Source organism: Saimiri boliviensis, chromosome 18, assembly GCF_048565385.1.
Source record: "Saimiri boliviensis isolate mSaiBol1 chromosome 18, mSaiBol1.pri, whole genome shotgun sequence".
Taxonomy (NCBI): domain Eukaryota; kingdom Metazoa; phylum Chordata; class Mammalia; order Primates; family Cebidae; genus Saimiri; species Saimiri boliviensis.
Genome location: NC_133466.1, coordinates 38,641,003 through 38,660,656, shown reverse-complemented (window position 1 = coordinate 38,660,656; position 19,654 = coordinate 38,641,003). Strand labels below are relative to the sequence as shown.

The following is a 19,654-nucleotide window of genomic DNA, read 5'->3' as shown; positions in this document are numbered from 1 at the left end:
TACCCAGGCTGAGTGGAGTATTTTTATTATTGCTCATCATAACCTCAAACTCCTGGACTCAACAATCCTTCTGCTACAGCCTCCTGAGTAGCTAGAACCACTGGCAAATACCACCATGTCCGGCCGATTTAAAAAAAAAAATTTGTAGAGATGGGGATCTTGCTATAGCATCCAGACTGGTCTCCAACTCATGGCCACAAGTTATCCTCCAGCCTCAGCCTCTTGAGTAGCTGGTATGGCAAGTTTGAGCTACTCCACCCGGCCAATAGGGCTTTTTAAACATTCAGATGGTGATTAGATTGTTTTCTAAGTGTTCCATGAATTCAATATTCATTATAAGTAGGTGACTGAAACTATATCGTATATATTTTGATAAGATTTTGTAGGCTATGCAAAAAGATGTTTGGACTTTGACAGCAATCAAACAGGGGACAAGTTAGGAGGCTACTGCGGGGGCCCAGGTCAGAGGGCGAAGCAGCCGTGAGGACAGTGTTTTCAGTGAAAGGGGTAGGAGGTAGATTTCATTGATCCAGATAATCACAGTGTGGAGGGCAAGAAAGAGGGGCCAAGAGTTGCTCCAGTTCCTGGTTAGGTGAATGAGTAGCTGCTAGTGTATTCAACTCATTAGGCAGTGGAAGGATCAGGCTAGGGAGAGAAAATTGATAAATTTTCAGAATATTGACTTTATGTCTGTGAGTTTATTATTTGAGAAGTTTGGATGTAAAGAGTGTTAGGGAAGTAGGGAAGTAGTTGGCAGAGATGTGGGGCCAACAGGGAGAATTTTGACAAGCAACATCTCCTAAATTTTCCAGAGGAGGAAAACATCACCTGGAGTTTTTATAAAACATCTAACTCCATTCCCTTTTCCAGGAGATTCTTGGGACAGACCTGGACAGTTGTATGTACAATAGGTTCCCCTGGTGATAAGAATAAGATAGTGAGAAAGAACATAATAGAACGTACGCTTGTGGCAATGATCTTACAGGAAGAAAAAGCCTAGATACGCAGAAGAGAGAGAGGGAAACCGAGAGAGAGGGAGAGCAGAGGATTTGCTTCCGACAAATAGACACTTTCTTTTATAATTAGAGGACAGGAGGAGAATATGGGTAGGTGCAGGTGCCACTGCATTTCTATTTTGCTGTGGGAAGTTCCCATCTAATATCTTATTTTCTCAATAAAGCTTTTGGTAAGGACATCACTAAAAATTAAAGAAGGGGGTGATTTTAATCAGTTATGACAAGGATAAAATAATCATTGTCAAAGCTAGGAAAGCAAATTTTCTAAAGAGACATATTTGCATGGTAATGTGAGTTTGTTAATAATAAATTTATAATAACAAATCAAATCCATTGTGCATTTTAATGGTAATGAGTAAAAATATGAATATCATTGCCCAAATGTTCATATTTGGTTAAGATGGTTGTCTTTTCATAGAAAATATTCCTTTTTTTCTAAAATTATGGTTTATGACAAAATACATGACACTTGTTTATGTATTAAAGAAAAATATACAAGGAAAAATATTTTGTATATTGCAATAAGAAGGGAAAAGTGAATTATGAAATTATATTACAATTTTAATGCTAGGACATATCCTCACAGATTACAATCTGACAGTAAGACAACTTGTCTCTATGAAACTGGTATGAGATATCCCTAGATTATATTATATTACATGAGTTAGCTTTGAAAATTGAATGTTTTTATGATACGGAAAGTATTTTTTTTTCTGTGATTACTATCTATGCTGTAAAGATCAAAATAAATGGCTTCAAGGTACAAAATTAGGACCATATGGCCCAGGGAAGGACGGATTTGTTATCCTGTTGGTTGTTAAACTGTCAGGTGAATTTCTAAGAGTCTATACAGTCTCTGAAGTTTGGGATAGAGATTTATCCTTATGGAATAAGTTATGGATAGCTTTGTTTAAGGACTTACTGCTAAGTTTAATCTTAATGATTCCTAAGTGTTATCTTCAATAAATAATCTATGATTTTAAGATAATGATATTAAGACCTTGTTTATGATTCTCCAATCTAACGTATTCAACTATTGTATAAAAACAGGATAATGGGCATTCAGTAAAACCAAAGCAAAATGGATAAACTGAAGCCCTAATACTGTAAAACTTCTAGAAGCAAATACAGAAGAAAGCTCTATGACGCTGGTCTTGGCAACAACATTGTAGATATGACACCAAAATCACAGGAACAAACACCAAATTAAACAATAGGGATCATATCAAACTAAAAATGTTCTGCAAGTAAAGAAAATAACAAAACAAAAGGCAGTCCACAGAAGAGAAAATGCTTACAAACAATATATATCATAGGTGGGTAATATCCAAAATATATAAGGAACACATAGAACCGGATAGCAAAAATAATAATACCCCTATTTAAAAAATGAGCAAAGGACCTGAATATACACTTTTCTGAGGAAGATGTACAAATGACCAACAGGTTTATGTAAAGGTGCTCAACATCACTAAGCATTAGAGAAATGAAAATCAAAACCACAAAGAGCTATCACCTCACGCTTGTTAGGGTGGCTATTATCAAAAAGGCAAAAGATAACAACTGTTAGTGAGGATGTCGAGAAAGGGAGAATTGGAATGTAAGAGAATGCAAATTGGGACAGCTATGTGGAAAAAAGTATGGAGGTTCCACAAAAAGCTAAAAATAGAACCAACATACGATCCAGCAATCCCATTCTAGATATATAGCCAAAGGAAATGAAATCAGTATTTCAAAGAGATATCTAAATTCCCATGTTCATTGCAGCATCATTCAAAATAGCCAAGCTATGGAATCAACATAGGTATCCACTGACAGATGAATGGATAAAAATGTTTATATATTAAAATTTTGCTATTTATTCACTGCGGATTTGAGGGGCATTGATTTTTGATATCTTAAAATATTGTATTACATATGACTGACTTTTTTACAAAAATATGATACTAAGGCATGGTTAATCAAACTTGTACCTATATATTCACTCACCAACACACACACACACACACACACACACTGCTCAATCTTCAAACAGATAACTTAAGTCAAAAACTAAGGGAAGTCCCATGCATTGAATGTCAGCTTTAGCCACTTTTCTTTGTAGCAATGGAAGCAGCAAGGCAGGAGAGTATTAGTGAGACCGAAAACTAACACAATTGAAAACAGACATTGAGAAGCCACTGGTTATGCAAAGAAGGGAGAATAGCTCACAAGTCATCATTAATGATAAAACTCCATTGTACCGATCAAAATATTACTGAACTCACAAGTCCAAGCCATTGAGTAGGCACATAGCTAGAAGTCCCAAATAGGTCTCAAATGCTTCTCTCTCGAGTTGTTAAGAGGACTGTTTTTAAAAGCATGAAACTTGTACCAACTCATGTGATAAATAAGAAAAAAATTAAAAGCCTATCAAAATGTAAAAGAACTTTTTCTCTTATGTGCACGATGGAAATCTAAATTATTAAACAAGATAGCTCTGCCTTTAATTACTCTGAGAAGCACCAATACATTAATATTTATTTCTTCTTATATAGTCCCTGACAAAATTCATCTTTTCTTCCTTCTTTCTTCTACTGCACTTTGTAGATGTACTTTAATTTACATTGTTCTAACCACTGAGAGAACTCAGTGATTCTTAACCTAGAGGAATATGCATAGAATTAAATAGACTTTGTGCAATCCACGATTGCATTATAGCTGCAGAGTACTAACATTTGTGGTGGTGTCCAGGGGCACTGGCCTTATCTTACTCTTAGTTTTACCTTCCATGATGTCTAGCAAAGTAATTGGTATGCAATACGGATTAAACAAATATTTGTTTAATTAACTGAGGAAAATTTGCATTTGCTAGCTGGTGCAATATTTTTAGTCATGAAGGGTGAAAAAAAGTTATGTGTTCAGTATATTTATTTATTTTATTTATTTAGAGACAGAGTCTTGCTCTGTTGACCAGGCTGGAGTGCAGTGGCAGGATCTCAGTTCACTGCAACCTCCCTATCCCAGGTTCAAAGATTCTCCTGCCTAAGCCTCGCACGTAGCTAGGATTACAGGAGTTCACTATCACACCAGGCTAATTTTTGTATTTTTAGTAGAAATGGCATTTCACTATGTTGGCCAGACTGATCTCGAACTCCAGACCTCAAGTGATTCACCTGCCCCGTCCTCACAAAGTGCTTGGATTGCAGGCATGAGCCACCATACCTCACTGGTAGTCCTATTTCCCAAAGACTTAAACAAGCCTGAATGTAGAGTCGAGATGGATGTTAAAAAAAAAAAAAAAAATCTGAGAATTTAATCATTACTGTTAAGGAACATGATAATTACTTCTAAGGATTAAAAAAGAAAGGAAAAATACATCTCTCTAATAGTATGGAATACAAGTTTCAAAGAATGCATCTGGGGAGGGGGCTCAAAAAAAAAATAACATCTTGGAGATAGCAAACAGAAAGTGTCACCTTGCTGCCGCACTGGTGATGATCTTCAGGCTGCCGGGATTCCGGATAAGCTTGTCCAGAATGCTAACAATCTGCTCAAACTTGGGTCTGTTGTTCCTGTCTTTCTGCCAGCAGTCCAGCATCAGCTGATACAAAGCCGCTGGGCAGTCCATGGGGGGTGGCAGGCGATAGCCCTCATCTACAGCTTTGATTACCTGTGTGAGAAGCAAAATTTTGGGGAACTTAGGAAGTGACACTTATTTTACTTCTTCATGGGCAGGGCTCACAAAAATGGTTATTTTAAAAGTAAGTGGGAAAAGTTCTCATTTTTAGATGCCTAAAAGGATAACAGCTGATCAAATAAATAAGAAATTATGTATGCCTAAAATATTATATAAAGGAAGATTGAAAGAACATAAATTTAAGAAAGGAGAGTGTGTAAAGACCCTTTTTAGGTTAAAATAAAAAGAAATGTTAAATGATACAGGAAATTTGGTGTTATAAAGAAATTATTATTTGATTATATAGTTCTCTATAGAAAGCATATATTAATGAATAGGGACAAAATTAGCAGACAGTTTTAGTTATACTGTGGTTCAAATGGTCCCTGCCAACTCATAGTAATTTTTTTTTTTGTAAAATTCAGTAACTATTAGTTCATTAGTACTTTTCAATGGTGTGAAGCAGTGATTTTCAAACTCCAATGTGTATTAGAATCTAGAGGTTATCTTACTGGTCACTTCATTACATTTTCATTACAAATGTTTCTTTTGTCTTATTTCTAAAGCCTTGCTTGAGGGAAATATGTAAATCTGTAAGAACAATTCAATTAATATCCTTGCAAGACTTGGAAACAGTCTCATTGTTGCTAAAATTTCAGTGTTACAAACTAGGAGCCACCCGGTTTCGTTATGCTCCACTTCCTTGCACAGCTTGATCTTTTAATCTGAACTCATAATTCCTATACCACAAATACTTACATCCTGATTGGACATCTCCCAGTATGGTCTCTCTCCGTAAGACATCACCTCCCAGAGAACAATTCCATAACTCCATACATCGCTGGCTGACGTGAACTTGCGGTAGGCTATAGCTTCTGGTGATGTCCACCTGATTGGGATCTTCCCTCCCTTTGAATACAAAACCATGTCTACATAAGTGAACAATGCATGGAACATATCATATATATATATAACATAGTCTGAAACCTGACAGAATTTCTCATGGTATTTCTGTTCTGAAATAGAATATGCATTTCTGCTAAATATTTTGATGTTATTCTATTTTAATACCAACCAGAAGTAGCATACCATCTACAGCAAATTTTACTTCCAAATAATTCGGAAGGATTTTGAAATTGTAAAAAAAAAAAAAAAAAAACTGCTTAAATATTGACATTTTATATCCACTATGGCAGGTTAATTAATCATCTGCAGCAAAACAAGCTGAAGTAGATGTGGTATGACCTGTATTAGAATTAGAAGAGGTATCGCAAATCAACCTTTATTGATTGAACCTAGATTTATGCTTAACCACACAATCGAAACTCAGAATGTGAATAAGTCAATATTTGTAAAGAACTGAGACCACTCCCTGGCATATAAGTACTTACAGGTGTTTGTTCCCTAAGTAAACTCAAAATAAAAGGATGTTTAAAAAAACTCTCTTCAATATAATCATCATCTTGATTAATTGACTGTGTGTTTCACTTCATCATGAATTATTGAATTGCCTTCCAGATAGTAGGCAAGCACCATATAAAATAGACAGACATAATAATTACATTCCCAGAACTTATAATTTAGAAAATAATATTGCTTTTATGAGTTATGGGAGATATAAAAGTGTAATGTCTATGGAATTTGCTCTTAGTTCAATAAACACATTTAACAAAGATGTACCAATTGTCAACCATATAAGAAGCATTATGCTAGTTATTTTGGGTGAAGCAATTATGAGTAACATACTGGCCCTTTTGTTTGGAAAATGTCAGGCAAACAGGAGTGATAATTAGTTACTGCAAATAACTAAATAGTGAAATAAATATCTAGTACATTGCTTTTCAAACTTCACAATGCATATAAATTATATATAGCTTACTCCCAGTAAAATGAATATTTTGATTCAGGAGGTTGAGTGCATAGCCATTGTCTGCACTTCCAACAAACTCCATGTGATGCTGATTCTGCTGGTCCATGGACCTTATCCTGAGTAGTAAGACAGCAGGGAAAGCAACTGTGGATGTTGAACGTGGAGCCAAGACCCTCACTAGAGAGACTGAGGAGGTCACTTATGAACTGAGTGACCTCAATTTCAGTGAAGTCACTTGAAAGATGAGCACAAGTTTTGATGTAAGAAAAAAAGGATGGATGTTTCAAAGAATTCACATCATCAAAATCTTAGGCCATGTTCACCAAAATGTGAGAGATTTCTACTGGACCTCATAGCATGCCACTGGGTTTTAAGTGACGGCCAAGGGGGCAAGATAGTGCTTTTTTTTTTTTTTTTTTTTTTTTTTTTTTTTTTTTTTGAGATGGAGTTTCGCTTTTGTTACCCAGGCTGGAGTGCAATGGCGTGATCTTGGCTCACCGCAACCACCTCCTGGGTTCAAGCAATTCTCCTGCCTCAGCCTCCTGAGTAACTGGGATTACAGGCGCGTGCCACCATATCCAGCTATTTTTTTTTTTTTTTATTTTCAGTAGAGACGGGGTTTCACCATGTTCACCAGGATGGTCTCGATCTCTTGATCTTGTGATCCACCCACCTCGGTCTCCCAAAGTGCTGGGATTACAGGCTTCAGCCACCGCGCCTGGCAGGAGACACATTTCTAAGCTGGAATGTCCTCATCTGTTACTGAAAATGTAATAGTCCTGGTTCATAGCATTGTTGTGGGACTAAATGACAAACTTCAGTAAAATCTTTAGTCTTCTTCTTGAGACATAGTAAGGACTCAGTAAATATCAGCTCAACGCTCTCATATTCTGAGCAACTGCCATAAATTAAAGCACAGAAGAGAAAACTGTATGTTCTAGAAGAATAGTTTCCAGTGTGAAGAAATATGATGGAAGAGGGAGCTAAAATGTCAAATTTTCATTTAATCACAGATACACTGGGGAAACTTTATGCTGGATAGGAGAGTGATAAGATTGGAACTAACTCAGCAAAACTGAGCGCTTCTCCTTGGTGTTTTAGCACAAGCGAGCTGTTCAGGGAGAGGACTGCCAGAAGCTCTTTGAAAAAGGGTGGAGCTTGCAGAATCAAGAAGAATGCATCAAACTGTGCTGAGAACTGAGGAAATGGAAAAATACCATCAGCAAGAAGAATAAGCATGCAAAAACACACAGTGCACAACCTTCCTTAGAAGCTACCAGGTGAAGAATACCTGAGAGTTTATTTTGATGAAGTAAAACAAATCAAACTGGAGATATAGGAGCCAGAGAAAAGATTGTCTTGGAAGTTAGGGAGACAAACTACAGTGTGCAACATGCACACTTAAACCTCCAAAGCACTCATCTACATAGGCCTAGACCAAGTTCACGGTTTCATAATTCAAAATTTCAGTTACTATCCCTTGATATTGACAAGAGTGGACTTACACATGGAGCACTGAACAAAATCTACTCTGGATGCCAAGTAAAATCATTGGGCCTACTTCCTCCTTCTTAAGAAATCAGAGAATTAACAAAAGTCCAACAAAGTTGTATTCATGGGACAAAGCAAATACAGTATCTTAAAATCTCAATTAAATATCTTATCTCTGTTACAGATACTTATTTTCCTAGTGGTCTTTGCTACTTCTCCTTTTTCAGAACTGAAAGTAATACTTAATAACTTATTTTATCCAGATACTGCTATTGATCAACCTTTGGTGTACCAGTTCTTTTCCTTGCTGGCCAGATTCAGTATATTACTGAAAGTAAACTTTAAGTATTACTAAAAAGTGTTCTTTCAGTAATAATGAAGGCATAAATTGAGCTCTTCAGTATATATATTTTCAATAATAAAGCATTTTTGTGGGACTAAATGGCCAGTTTTAGTAAAATCTTTAGTCTTTTTTTCCTTGGATTCAATAAATATCAACTAAACACTCATAGTCTGAGCAAATGTAGTTTGCTTAATTTATCCAGATACTGCTACTGATCAACCTTTGGTGTACTGGTTCTTTTACTGGCTGGCCAGATTCAGTATATTACTGACAGTACACTTTCAGTACTACTAAAAAGTGTACCTTCAGTAATACTGAAAGTATAACATATACTTAAATGGCACCAAGAAAAGAAAAAAAGAAAAGAAAGCCCTTTCTAGGCTGAAACTTTGTACCTATTAGAAAATATTAGGCCCAGATATTTGTTGCCTTACCAAGGTCTCTAGTTGAAATTAAAATAGAGTCATAAGAAAAAAACCCATAGATTAATGACGCCTATGACAGAGAAGCATATTTATTTGGTTTAATTCAATCAGAGTTAAAAAAGGAACACAGTAGAGTTGTTTCATTTTAAGTGTGTCTTCACTATTTTTCAGAGAGAAGAGTGTTGAGATTAATAAAATTTCTTAAAATGATGATACACTGAAAGGTAACCTTTTTTAGGAAGAGCAGAGACACATTTCTGTTTATGCTTGGAAGGAGAATCCTCTTTTGCGCTGTTCTGATACAGACATAACACTATTCGAGAGTTACCTGCTGTAGCAGCACGATCAGATCTTCAAGGGGAGCTTCACTCGTCTGAATCTCTTAACCTGCCTGGGACATGTACAGTATGTTCTCTAATGCAGCATGTGGTTATAGATTAAAAGAAATTATTTCCAGAATATTTCTCAATTAGATGTGGTCTATTTGCTTACACCTGTGTAAATCTTATGAAAATGTTGTTTAAAACTCACACAGAGGGGATATGTGTTTGGGGAAAAAAAAAGTATAGTAAATTATTTTAATAAGAAAAACTTAAATCTTGAATTCTGCTCTTCTGGATGTGTTTTCTAATTGTAGCCTGCTCTCTCTCTCTCTCTCTCTCTCTCTCTCTCTCTCTCTCTCTCCACCTCCACTCTCTCTCTCTCTCTCTCCCTCTCTCTGTAGTTAGAATGACAGCTTTAAACCTTTCAGTGTAACATACTTGCTAATCAGTGACCTTAGCACTATCTTTAACTTCGTACTAATTTATAGCAAAATATTCGGCTCTTAGCTCGCTGTGGTACCTTGGAAAAGTCTCTTGGCCACATTGTGCAGCAGACACCTGTGAAATGCCAAAGGGCTCTTCTCCAAGATTTCCTAGCTTTGGAGAGGAAGGTTATGGCCTTTTTACTTGTGTCATTCAGGTTTTTGATTGACACTTTCCTTTTCCTTTTTGTCTCTTAACTATATCAAGGGTTCAGTTTCTGCTCTTAGGGGGAAGAGGAAGTGGAGCAATCTGATTTATTTTTCATTTTATTTTGGACTTGCTATTACAAACACACAAAGAGTAAGTGGCATTCAAACAGTTCAACAATGAAACCAGGGTGCAGGGCTTTAAACGTTTCCTTAATTTATCCAGATCCTGCTATTGATCAACCTTTGCTGTACAAATTCCTTTCCTTGCTGGCCAGATTCTCTCCCAGGTCACAGTTTATTGAGCTTATATATTTAAAAGTAAATATGTTTATTTTTATTTTTAATGGAAAACTTTTAATTTATATTTTTATAACTGATACCCAGTTTATTCTAAAAGAACAGCTGGGGCTGATTTAAACTTTTTATTTAAAAGACGATGTGAATGAATATTGCTTGCTTTGTCCAATGTTAGTGTTGAAGTCCACAGACAGGTTTTTATTTTCAGGCTGGAGTGCAGTGGTGCCGTGCTTTCTCGGCTCACTGCAACTTCCCCCTCTCAGGCTCAAGTAATTCTTGTGCCTCAGCCTCCTTAGTAGATGGGAGTAGAGGTGTGTGTCATCATGCTTGGCAAATTTTAGTAGAGGCAAGTTTTGGCCATTCTGGCCTGGCTGGTCTCTAACTCCTGGCTTCAAGTGATCCACCCACCTTCACCCACCAAAGTGCTGGGGTTAGAGGTGTGTGCCATCACACCTGGCCAAACAGTTAAGCTTTTTAGCCCAGACTTTATTCAATATTCATGAAACATTTAGCCTTCTCATTAGGGAATTTCCCTTATCTGTGAATAGGTAGCTTATTAGACTGATTAGTTTAGATCCGATAATGAAATAATCACAGATTCACGACTCTTATCTATTTTCTAGCTAGCCATATTGTAAGTGAGGTCATCCAACACTGAAAGAAGCAGGAAGAGAATAAAGATGGTTGAGAATTTTATATTATTATTTAGAAAATTTTTTCATTTTATAATATATATAAAGCAGCTAACAAAGTGTCTGCTCCTTAATAGACTGTTCAATAAATGTTATGCTCATTTCTTCCTTTCAATTCCCTATAACTGATGCTTTTACTGTTGATAACAAATTTGTTAAATGAATTTATAAGGTAAAGTTGACTGTTAACTACAAAATACGATTCAAAATTAGCAATGAATGCTACATAAGTTAAAAAGAAATTTGAAAAATTTTCTTATTCTATGGTAAGCCAGTTACATCAAGTTGCTCTGGCTTTAAAAATAAAAGAATAATAAACCAACATTTTACACATTTAATTTGAAAAAAAACATTCAAACTCAGCTAAAATTTCAAACCAGAAAAATTACTATGGAATTTAAGAAAAGATGAATGAATACATTCTCATAAATTCTCTAAATCCTTTACTGTAGTTTCAAACTCTTTATGTTCAACACTAGTAAAAGTAATAGTAGTAGTGCCTGTCATATCAATTGCAATAAATAAAAATAGTAAACCCAAATTATAATTTGAAATCATAGGTTTATGTAAAACTGAATAGATTATAAGGCTGAAGATAAAGAGTATTAACTCACATGAACTTGTATATCCATAAACAATACACATTTCCTATAGAGAGCGATTGTCTTCTTTAGATATTATCTTGGCAAATGTGCAATGTAGGCATTCAACAGAAGCTGACTGATCTTAATTGAATCCCCACTATGTACATGCTATCTTCCCAAAGACACGGTCTTTCTTCTTGGGAGACTTTTTTTTCCCTGCCTTCTGTAGCTGGTAAAGTTCTTTTTTTTTTTTTTTTTTTTTTTTTTTTTTTTTTTTTTTTGAGACGGAGTTTCGCTCTTGTTACCCAGGCTGGAGGCGATCTCCGCTCACCACAACCTCTGCCTTCTGGGTTCAAGCAATTCTCCTGCCTCAGCCTCCTGAGTAGCAGGGATTACAGGCACGCACCACCATGCCCAGGTAATGTTTTGTATTTTTAGTAGAGACGGGGTTTCACCATGTTGACCAGGATGGTCTCGATCTCTTGACCTCGTGATCCACCCACTTCGGCCTCCCAAAGTGCTGGGATTACAGGCGTGAGCCACCGTGCCCAGCTTGTAGCTGGTAAAGTTCTTATCTGAACATCTTGGTCAAATGTGAACTCTGCATGAACATTTGGGAGTCTTCCAGAAAGACTTGATCACTCCATCTTCTGTGATTCTTCTACTGCTTTATTATTCTGCCTAATCTGGGATGTCCAGAGGAATAACCACCTGTCCCCTTCACCACTGCATTCCCCCAGTTTAAAATACGTCTTATTTTCCACCTCTGCTGTTTACAACATTTTGTTGCTTGCAAATGAGCACGCTGATCTGTCAAGTGAGAATATGATTTATTATTTTGTGGACTTAACATAGTAGGTTTTACTAAAGATTTCTGATAATTTTGAGCATTTTAAATATACAGTTCATTTTCAGTGGATAATGAGTTAAATCTAGTTTTTCATAATATATGTAAATGTGAATGAGCCAATATAAACCTAATAGTTTATTTTCTTAAATCATATTGCTTTCTAATGCCCTTTTTTTCTTATGCTACTATTTAATAATGTTTTTACATTAATACATTTTACAAGCTTCACAATGATAGTAAATGTAAGATTCACTAGGCATCAACTTTTTTAGAGTATCTGTAAAATTATGAAAAATATGTCATAGGATGTTGTATGGATTATGTATTTTAAAGTTTGTAAAATGCTATGAATATTTTCATTTGACCCCATAAACAATACACATTTTATATCAACTGCTTTAATATTATGTCGTAGGTACTTTACCAACTTAAAATTACAAAATAATTTTAGTCTACACACATAGACATTACTCCTTTGTAGAATGAGGCTAAGTAAAATGTTAAAACATAAAAAATTACATGGGTAAGACTCATATAATGATTAAAAAGTCTAATACATTTATCTTCTAGGGGTATACATCTATGTATGATTTTACTCCATGATGTTCTGATAAAATGAAAATAGCACATCAAAACTAAAGTGGCTGTGTTTGAAATTTAGAGCCTGGGGAGGATGTTGGTAAGTAATTTCAATTGCTTAATTCAAGCCAAATGAAAATAAAATTTTCACAGGCATACAAGACATGATTTGCTGCATTATGTTTGTGATAGCTTGAAGTTCCACATTCTAGGAGGCCTGATCACAGATGGCTCGTCTGGTGCACATTTTTTCACAAATGGTAATGTAGTCTGTATTGTACTATGCAACATGCTGTCCAATATGGATAAGAAAAAATAGAAAGTACCTGAGAGAAGCATTTGGTCAGCACTCCCGTTCTTTGCACATGATGGGAAGCTTGAAGAGCAAGGTTTCTCTAGAAGGGCACTGTTGACCTTCCACCCCCGATCATTCTCTGCTGTGACGCTGTCCTGTGCATTATAGGATATCTAGCAGCACTTCTGCCCATTGTCACCTAGATTACATTAGCCTCTCCCCAGTTGTGACAGCCAAAATGGCCTTCGACAATACAAAATATCTTCTGGGGCACAAAATCATTCCCATTGGAAAAGTATTGCTTTAAATGGTGTGCAATCATCAAGGGAAAGTAATCCACATGAGGTCTACAAATTATCCGGGATTTTACAGACTAAATGAAATCAGCTTTCTAGGGATATTTTATACCCCTGTCATAGGGTATACCTTTACCAAGAGAAAAGCAAGGGTCAGGTTCACCAGAGCCAATCTTCTAATACTTGGATTTTGATGATGTAATAATATCCCTTCTGTATTTTTCCCTCCATTTTTTAATGTTTTATTTTTTTTCTCCTTTCTTCTCTTTTCCTCTCTTCTTTCCTTTCCCTTTTCTTTTTTAGGGTAACTTCCTGAAATTGAAGTTTTGCTAGTAAAACTTAAATTAACTTTATAAATGAAGCATTAATTGTTTTATTAAATGGAGATATCAGTAACGAAGCATTTTAGTAAGATACAAGGGCTTGCTCCAAGAGCAAACGCTGTCTACAGCTACAAAAACATAAATGTTATTGGCATAGAGAGACACTGAATAAAAGTCCTTGAGGGCCCAATTTAGTTCTGAAATACGGTTAAAAGAAGCTGGGACAATAAATTTTAATTGACTCACATGTTACAATAAGACTTGCTGCATTTAAGCTGAGGATCTGTAGTTCGAAAAGTATCAAACTAAAATAAATTGAATATACAGGAGTTTGACTAAGTTTCCTACAAGTAATTCATCACAGAGCTTATGCATATTTCGGTTCTTGATTGCGATCGCAAAAATTCCCCTTCCCTTCTCGCCTCCCACCTCAACAAATTCAAGCTCATATTGAGTGAGGTTTTTTTTTTTTTTGTGGCTTAGAAATTGCTTTCCCAGCTTATAGATGTGAAGGACATTTTTAAAATAAAGATGCTTTAGAAGGATGTGCCACGCACATCGTTCGATGCGCTATGAAAACATTTGGATTTAACAGGACAAAGGGCTATCGTCATTCATCAGCCGTGTTTTCCGCCACAGTAAAACTTTTCTAATGTAAATTTATTGATGAGATAAAACTTTGAAATTGGTAGGTAATTTAAATTTTGGTTTGTAAAATGCTACCAGGCATTCCAAATATTACAAGAGCACACCTACTTACTCTAAAGATTATTTATGAATATGTGCTTTTTAACCATATTTAAACCCTTACTTTAACGGGTCTCTGTATCCAAATATAAGCCCCCAATATATATTTATTTCAGAAGAGTTTCCAATTGCTTGGAACAAGCCCAGAATCACAGCATATGGAGTGTCTCTAAAACCTCAATTGCAGAAAGACTTCCAATTCGAACTTAACAGCATCAGAAGTTAATGTTTGCTCCTTACATCTGCAATGCCAGCTCTAGAGCCAGTTCCTCCAAGCGCTGACTTCTTATCTAAGTGTGGTTAAGTAACTGAAGGCTCAGGGGAATTTTAGTCAGTTGCTCCATTTGAATTCCGAAGTTTAATAAGAATCGGGAGTCTGGGTTTCTAGACCCAGCTTTGACTCTCCTGTTTAATTTTAGCCAAGTTTCTTCACCTTTTGGCACAGCTGTCTTGTCATTCAAAAACAGGGTCATGGAGTATGTAAAATTCGACTGTATTCTCACTTTTATCTAACAGCTTTTAACTTTCTATCTTAAACCTACATGAATATCAAGGATGCTGACATTTTCAATCTTAATTATTTTGGACTCTTGAAGAAAGACTAACTTCGGACTACATTTCATATCCACATGGGTGTCACCTCGATTTATGTCTTTAGAATTCTACAGAAAGTTAAAGGAGATGAATTAAGTGCTACAGGTAAAGATGCTAGAGATTCTGTACAGAGGCATTACATAATTGCTAAATGCCACTCCAAGATTAGCTGAAAGAGTCTAAAACGTTGTCCACTTTGCCTAGAAACGACAGTTAGATGAGGAATCACACAGTAACCCTGTTCTTGAAAGATTCTGCAATTCGGTTCCCTAAGCTTAATCAGTTTAGACAGTTTAATGAGACATTTGGCTAAAAGCCTGATTTTTTTCAGGAGCTTAACTGAAGTCAGCTCAGGCAGTGTGGGTTAGCTCTGATTCTAAAGAGGAGTGTAATTGCTGAAATCTTGGGATATTGGGGCATAATATCCCATAGCTGCCAAATGTTTCCCTTATTATATATACAAATCTCTGCCTGCTGATTTAGGAAAGGCTTGCCGGTTACAGTACATATTCTGTGTCTGAGCTTTGTCAGGTCATACTTAGAGTGACAAAGGACTTTGGAGAGTTTATCTGAGTAAACCCAAGTAATTGAGTATTTAACCTGCAGGAAAATATTAGCTTCTCAGGTTAAAAGTGGAACTAGAGAGATAAATTATTTGGCTAAAAGATTTAGCATCTATCTATTGTCGGGGACTGAAATTCATTCACTGCAGACAACAAGGTGAAGGGTGATCCAAGAAGGTTCCCAAGGGAAGCATCCAGTCTTATCCCCAGTAGTTCAAATCTAAGAGCCACTGAGAGAATGGTTTCAGCAGATGTTGATTGCCACAAGAGATCAGAGACAGATGATCCTTTTTAGTAGCAAAACCCCATTCCTTGAACTTTTGAAATCTTTCAACATTATGTGAAATGATTAAGCATTTCTTGAAATACAGGAAAATCTCCATATTCCAAGTTATTCTATGGCTATCCAGGAAATAAAACGCAAACTCATAATGCTTATGCTACTTTCAGACTCTCATAAAACAGTGTAAAAGCTAAATAATCTGATGTATACATCTATCTTCAACAAAAATAATGCAAAAATTGGGGAATAAGGCTATATATATATGTCCTAATGTGAGTCTGAATTTTTTAAAGTTCAATGAGGTTTCAAATGTCAAATTTTCTGTTTTTTATATAGACAAGCTCTAATATTTAAAATAAGTTATAGTAATTCATTTCAAAGTCTGAAATTACAGCACTCTGAACACAATTTTCTGAAGAAGCGATAGTGAATTAGTAGAAACGTAGCAGCGGTGGCTGAAAATCTGCTATTAAAATGATAGAAATTCTATCAAATTCATTCTAATAGTTGTTTCCAGATAGGGTCTCACTCCATTGCCCCAACCTGGAGTGCAATGGCATAATCATGGCTCACTGCAGCCCTGACCTCCTGGGCTCGAGTGATCCTCCCACTTCAGCCTCCTGAGTAGCTGGAGCTAAGGCACGTATCACAATAGGAAAAGAGGGATAGTTACTATTAGCTTGATGTTTATTCTGAGCCAAATCATTAATCTGATGACTTAAATTGTCTTCCTGTGAGGTGGTGGGCCTCTTGGAATCAGTGCAATTATTAAAATTATTTTACTCAATTGAAAAGCCGTGAAAGCAAAATTAATGTTTCTTTAGCCTCAATATTTGCTTCTTCACTGAAACCCATTCTCTGCTCTAGTGTCATTTTACCAGACAATTTCTCTGGCCATCCTATATAAAACTGCATTCTCCATAGACTGTCTGCGTTCCTCATTTTACTTCTCTGCCTTTACTTTTGCACTCCTGTGTTCCATTTCACAATTATAGTCTTAATTTTTTTTGCCACATAAATCTGGATAGTTGTTTTATTACATGTTTAAATGTTCATGCTACTCATCTCTCTGACATGGATGGGTAGAAAGTACTAGACTTTTTATTAAGTTTCGATGCAACATTAATCACTGAATCACTGAACTTTTGAGAGTTCTCTAGTGACTGAATAAGTAGCTTTATTTTCTGAAGCTACATGCAGGCATATTCGTATTGATAAATTACTCTTACTATATGAAAGACACAAAATAGATATTTTCTTACTACATTTTTCACTTATGTGTAAATGATATTTGACATATATTACTTATCAAATTAATATGTGTCTTTTTGTATCTTACAAATTTTCAATATGCATAGTATTTTTTTTTTTTTAGTTTTTGAAAATGAACTAAACCGTGGTTCCTGTTTTCTGTTATTTATGTTCTTAGCTGGGGGTTACCTGAAATATTTAACCTCTTAGCTTTTACCCACTTGCTTTGCCATTTTTCTTTTTTTGCCTTATCCTTGAAAGAAATTAAGTAAAACAAAGTTGTACTAGAAGATTTCTGGCACCAATGTGGCAGAGTCACAGATCTAAAAAGCCAAATAAATTATTATGTAAAATAAAGCTTTCTAACAAAATCCTGCTAGTAATTACTAAGTATGCAATTTCAGAATAGAAAAGAAAAGAAAAGAAATCTAATAATGGAGAATATAATCAAGGACAACTCAATTTGTTTTCTCAAGTTTTCCAAATCAGTTTACGTGGCAATTTCACCCCCAAAATGAACTTGAGGACATAAGCAGAATTGAAGTGACTGATTACACAACATCAAAGTAAGATAAAAGCCTATACTTTCAATAAGTTGATCTTATATAAATCAGAAAATTAAACACTACCATCTTGGAATTTGGGATTCCATGTATTCCAACATATGACTATAGAAATGCTCATCTATATATACGCATGCATGCATATATACAAAAATCCTAACCGGTTAAGAATAAAATGTCATAAGGGCAAAGACTGAAAAATCATTCCGTGGTGAACAGTTCTACAACAGGGTCATGATTTTGTTAGAATGAAGTAAAGTAAATTAGTAGACCAGGGCAAAAATACAACAAACATGTCATAATTATACTTTCAAAGTCAAATGATGAGAAACCAGAGGAAAGGAATTCATTTTTCTGTTTGCTTTTGTCAGAAACAAAACTTCTTTGATGATTTAAGTTTGTGGAGCTAAATGCTCTAATCATATCCATCCCAAATGAAGTTCAGGGACTTTCAAGATGATTTGCAAACTTTGGTATGCAGCTGCAGTTCTGCTTTCAAAGCTACTTTTAAAAAATATTATATCACATAAAACTATGCCATGCCATAATTTAGATTTATATCATTGGATAACTACAAAAATATTTATTTAGTTATTAAGCTGCTTTTTTTTAAAAAAAACTAGTAAAGTATCTATAAGAGTGGCTTTCAATATGTCATCCAAGCATCTGTGGGGGGTCCCCAAGAGCATTTTGGGGGTCCAGAAGATAGAAACTATTTTCATAATAATACTGAAACTTCATAGCCTTATTTATTCTCAACATCCCATGAGTGTACAGTGGAATTTTACAGAGGTTACAGGATGCATAAAAATATTATATAATGGAAATTATTAACATTTGGAATTTCTGCATAACCCAGTAGTGATAAATGAGGAGAAATAACTAGAAGTGAGTATTGGGAAAAAAATTTGATTCCCTACACAGTATCCTTATTTAAAAGAAAAGCAAACATAAAACTGTATAGTATTATCTTACTGTTCCTTTCCTATCAGGCATACCATTGAGGACATATAAAAGGAAAACTTGTGAGACACTTAAGACAGGGTAGAACACAGTGTGAGCAAATACCTGAATGTCTCACAAGTTAGGTTGTGAGCTTAGGTGTTTCCTCAACTCCTCAAATACTCTTCAAAGTTTAACAATTTTTAAATACACAACTGGATTATATAATTTCCGTATAGTCCTCTATCCTGGCTGTCACTCACAAAGATATTTTAAAGTGAGAGTAGCAGACATTCTGTTTGGTTACTAACATTGAATCAAATGTCCCTCATGAGTCTTCAGTGCAATTACGCTCTACCTATAGGCAATAGCTTTCAGGGGAGCAACCGGGAAGGGGTCATTGCGCTGAGGCACCAAATGTTCATCTCTGAATTGTAGAAACTCCAGACACTAGATGAACTTCGTTAAATGTTATTAATAGGACTTACTTCTTAATGCAGATTAACCAGAATTTGTTTATCATATAGGAATGCCTCAGCACATTATTTTAAATGGTGAACTTGTTTTTCTGAAATAACAATAGTAAGAGCATACTAAATCAAATAAACAAGACAGACGTCTAAGTTGTATATAGTGCTTTGGGTGAACAAACAAACAGACTTAATATGTACACAAAAATGTAATGGTTATTTTTTTCTTTGTCTTTTCTTCTGTTTATTTATTTTTTATTTATTTAGAGAAAGAGTCCTGCTCCATCACCAGGCTTTAGTTTACTGCAGCTTCAATTTCCTGGACTCAAGCCATCTTTTCACCTCAGCCTCCCAAGTAGTTGGCACTACAGGTGAGCATCTCCATGCCTGCCTGATTTATGTTTTTATTCTTTGTATTATTCTTTTTGAAATGGATTCTACTCTGTAACCCAGGGTGGAGTTCAGTAGCACAATCTTAGCTCACTGCAAACTCCACCTCCCAAGTTCAAACAATTCTCCTGCCTCAGCCTCCCGAGTAGCTGGGATTATAGGTGCATGCCACCATAC

At 35.5% G+C, this 19,654-nt stretch overlaps 1 protein-coding gene across 3 annotated transcripts in view; it reads right to left on the bottom strand.

Annotated features, from left to right (window-relative positions):
- The window catches only part of EPHA3 (EPH receptor A3), a 367,515-nt gene that overhangs the window by 19,782 nt on the left and 328,079 nt on the right, over positions 1–19,654 (bottom strand). For 2 of the 3 annotated variants that reach the window (XM_039480619.2, XM_074389163.1), the window contains exons 14-15: positions 5,434–5,583; positions 4,475–4,668 (exon numbers count right to left, since the gene is read on the bottom strand). In XM_039480619.2, coding sequence (XP_039336553.2) covers positions 4,475–4,668; positions 5,434–5,583 — 344 coding nt within the window. Of the gene's footprint in view, positions 1–4,470; positions 4,669–5,433; positions 5,584–19,654 lie in introns of those variants that run through there. The other variant, XM_074389164.1, reaches the window with a different exon arrangement.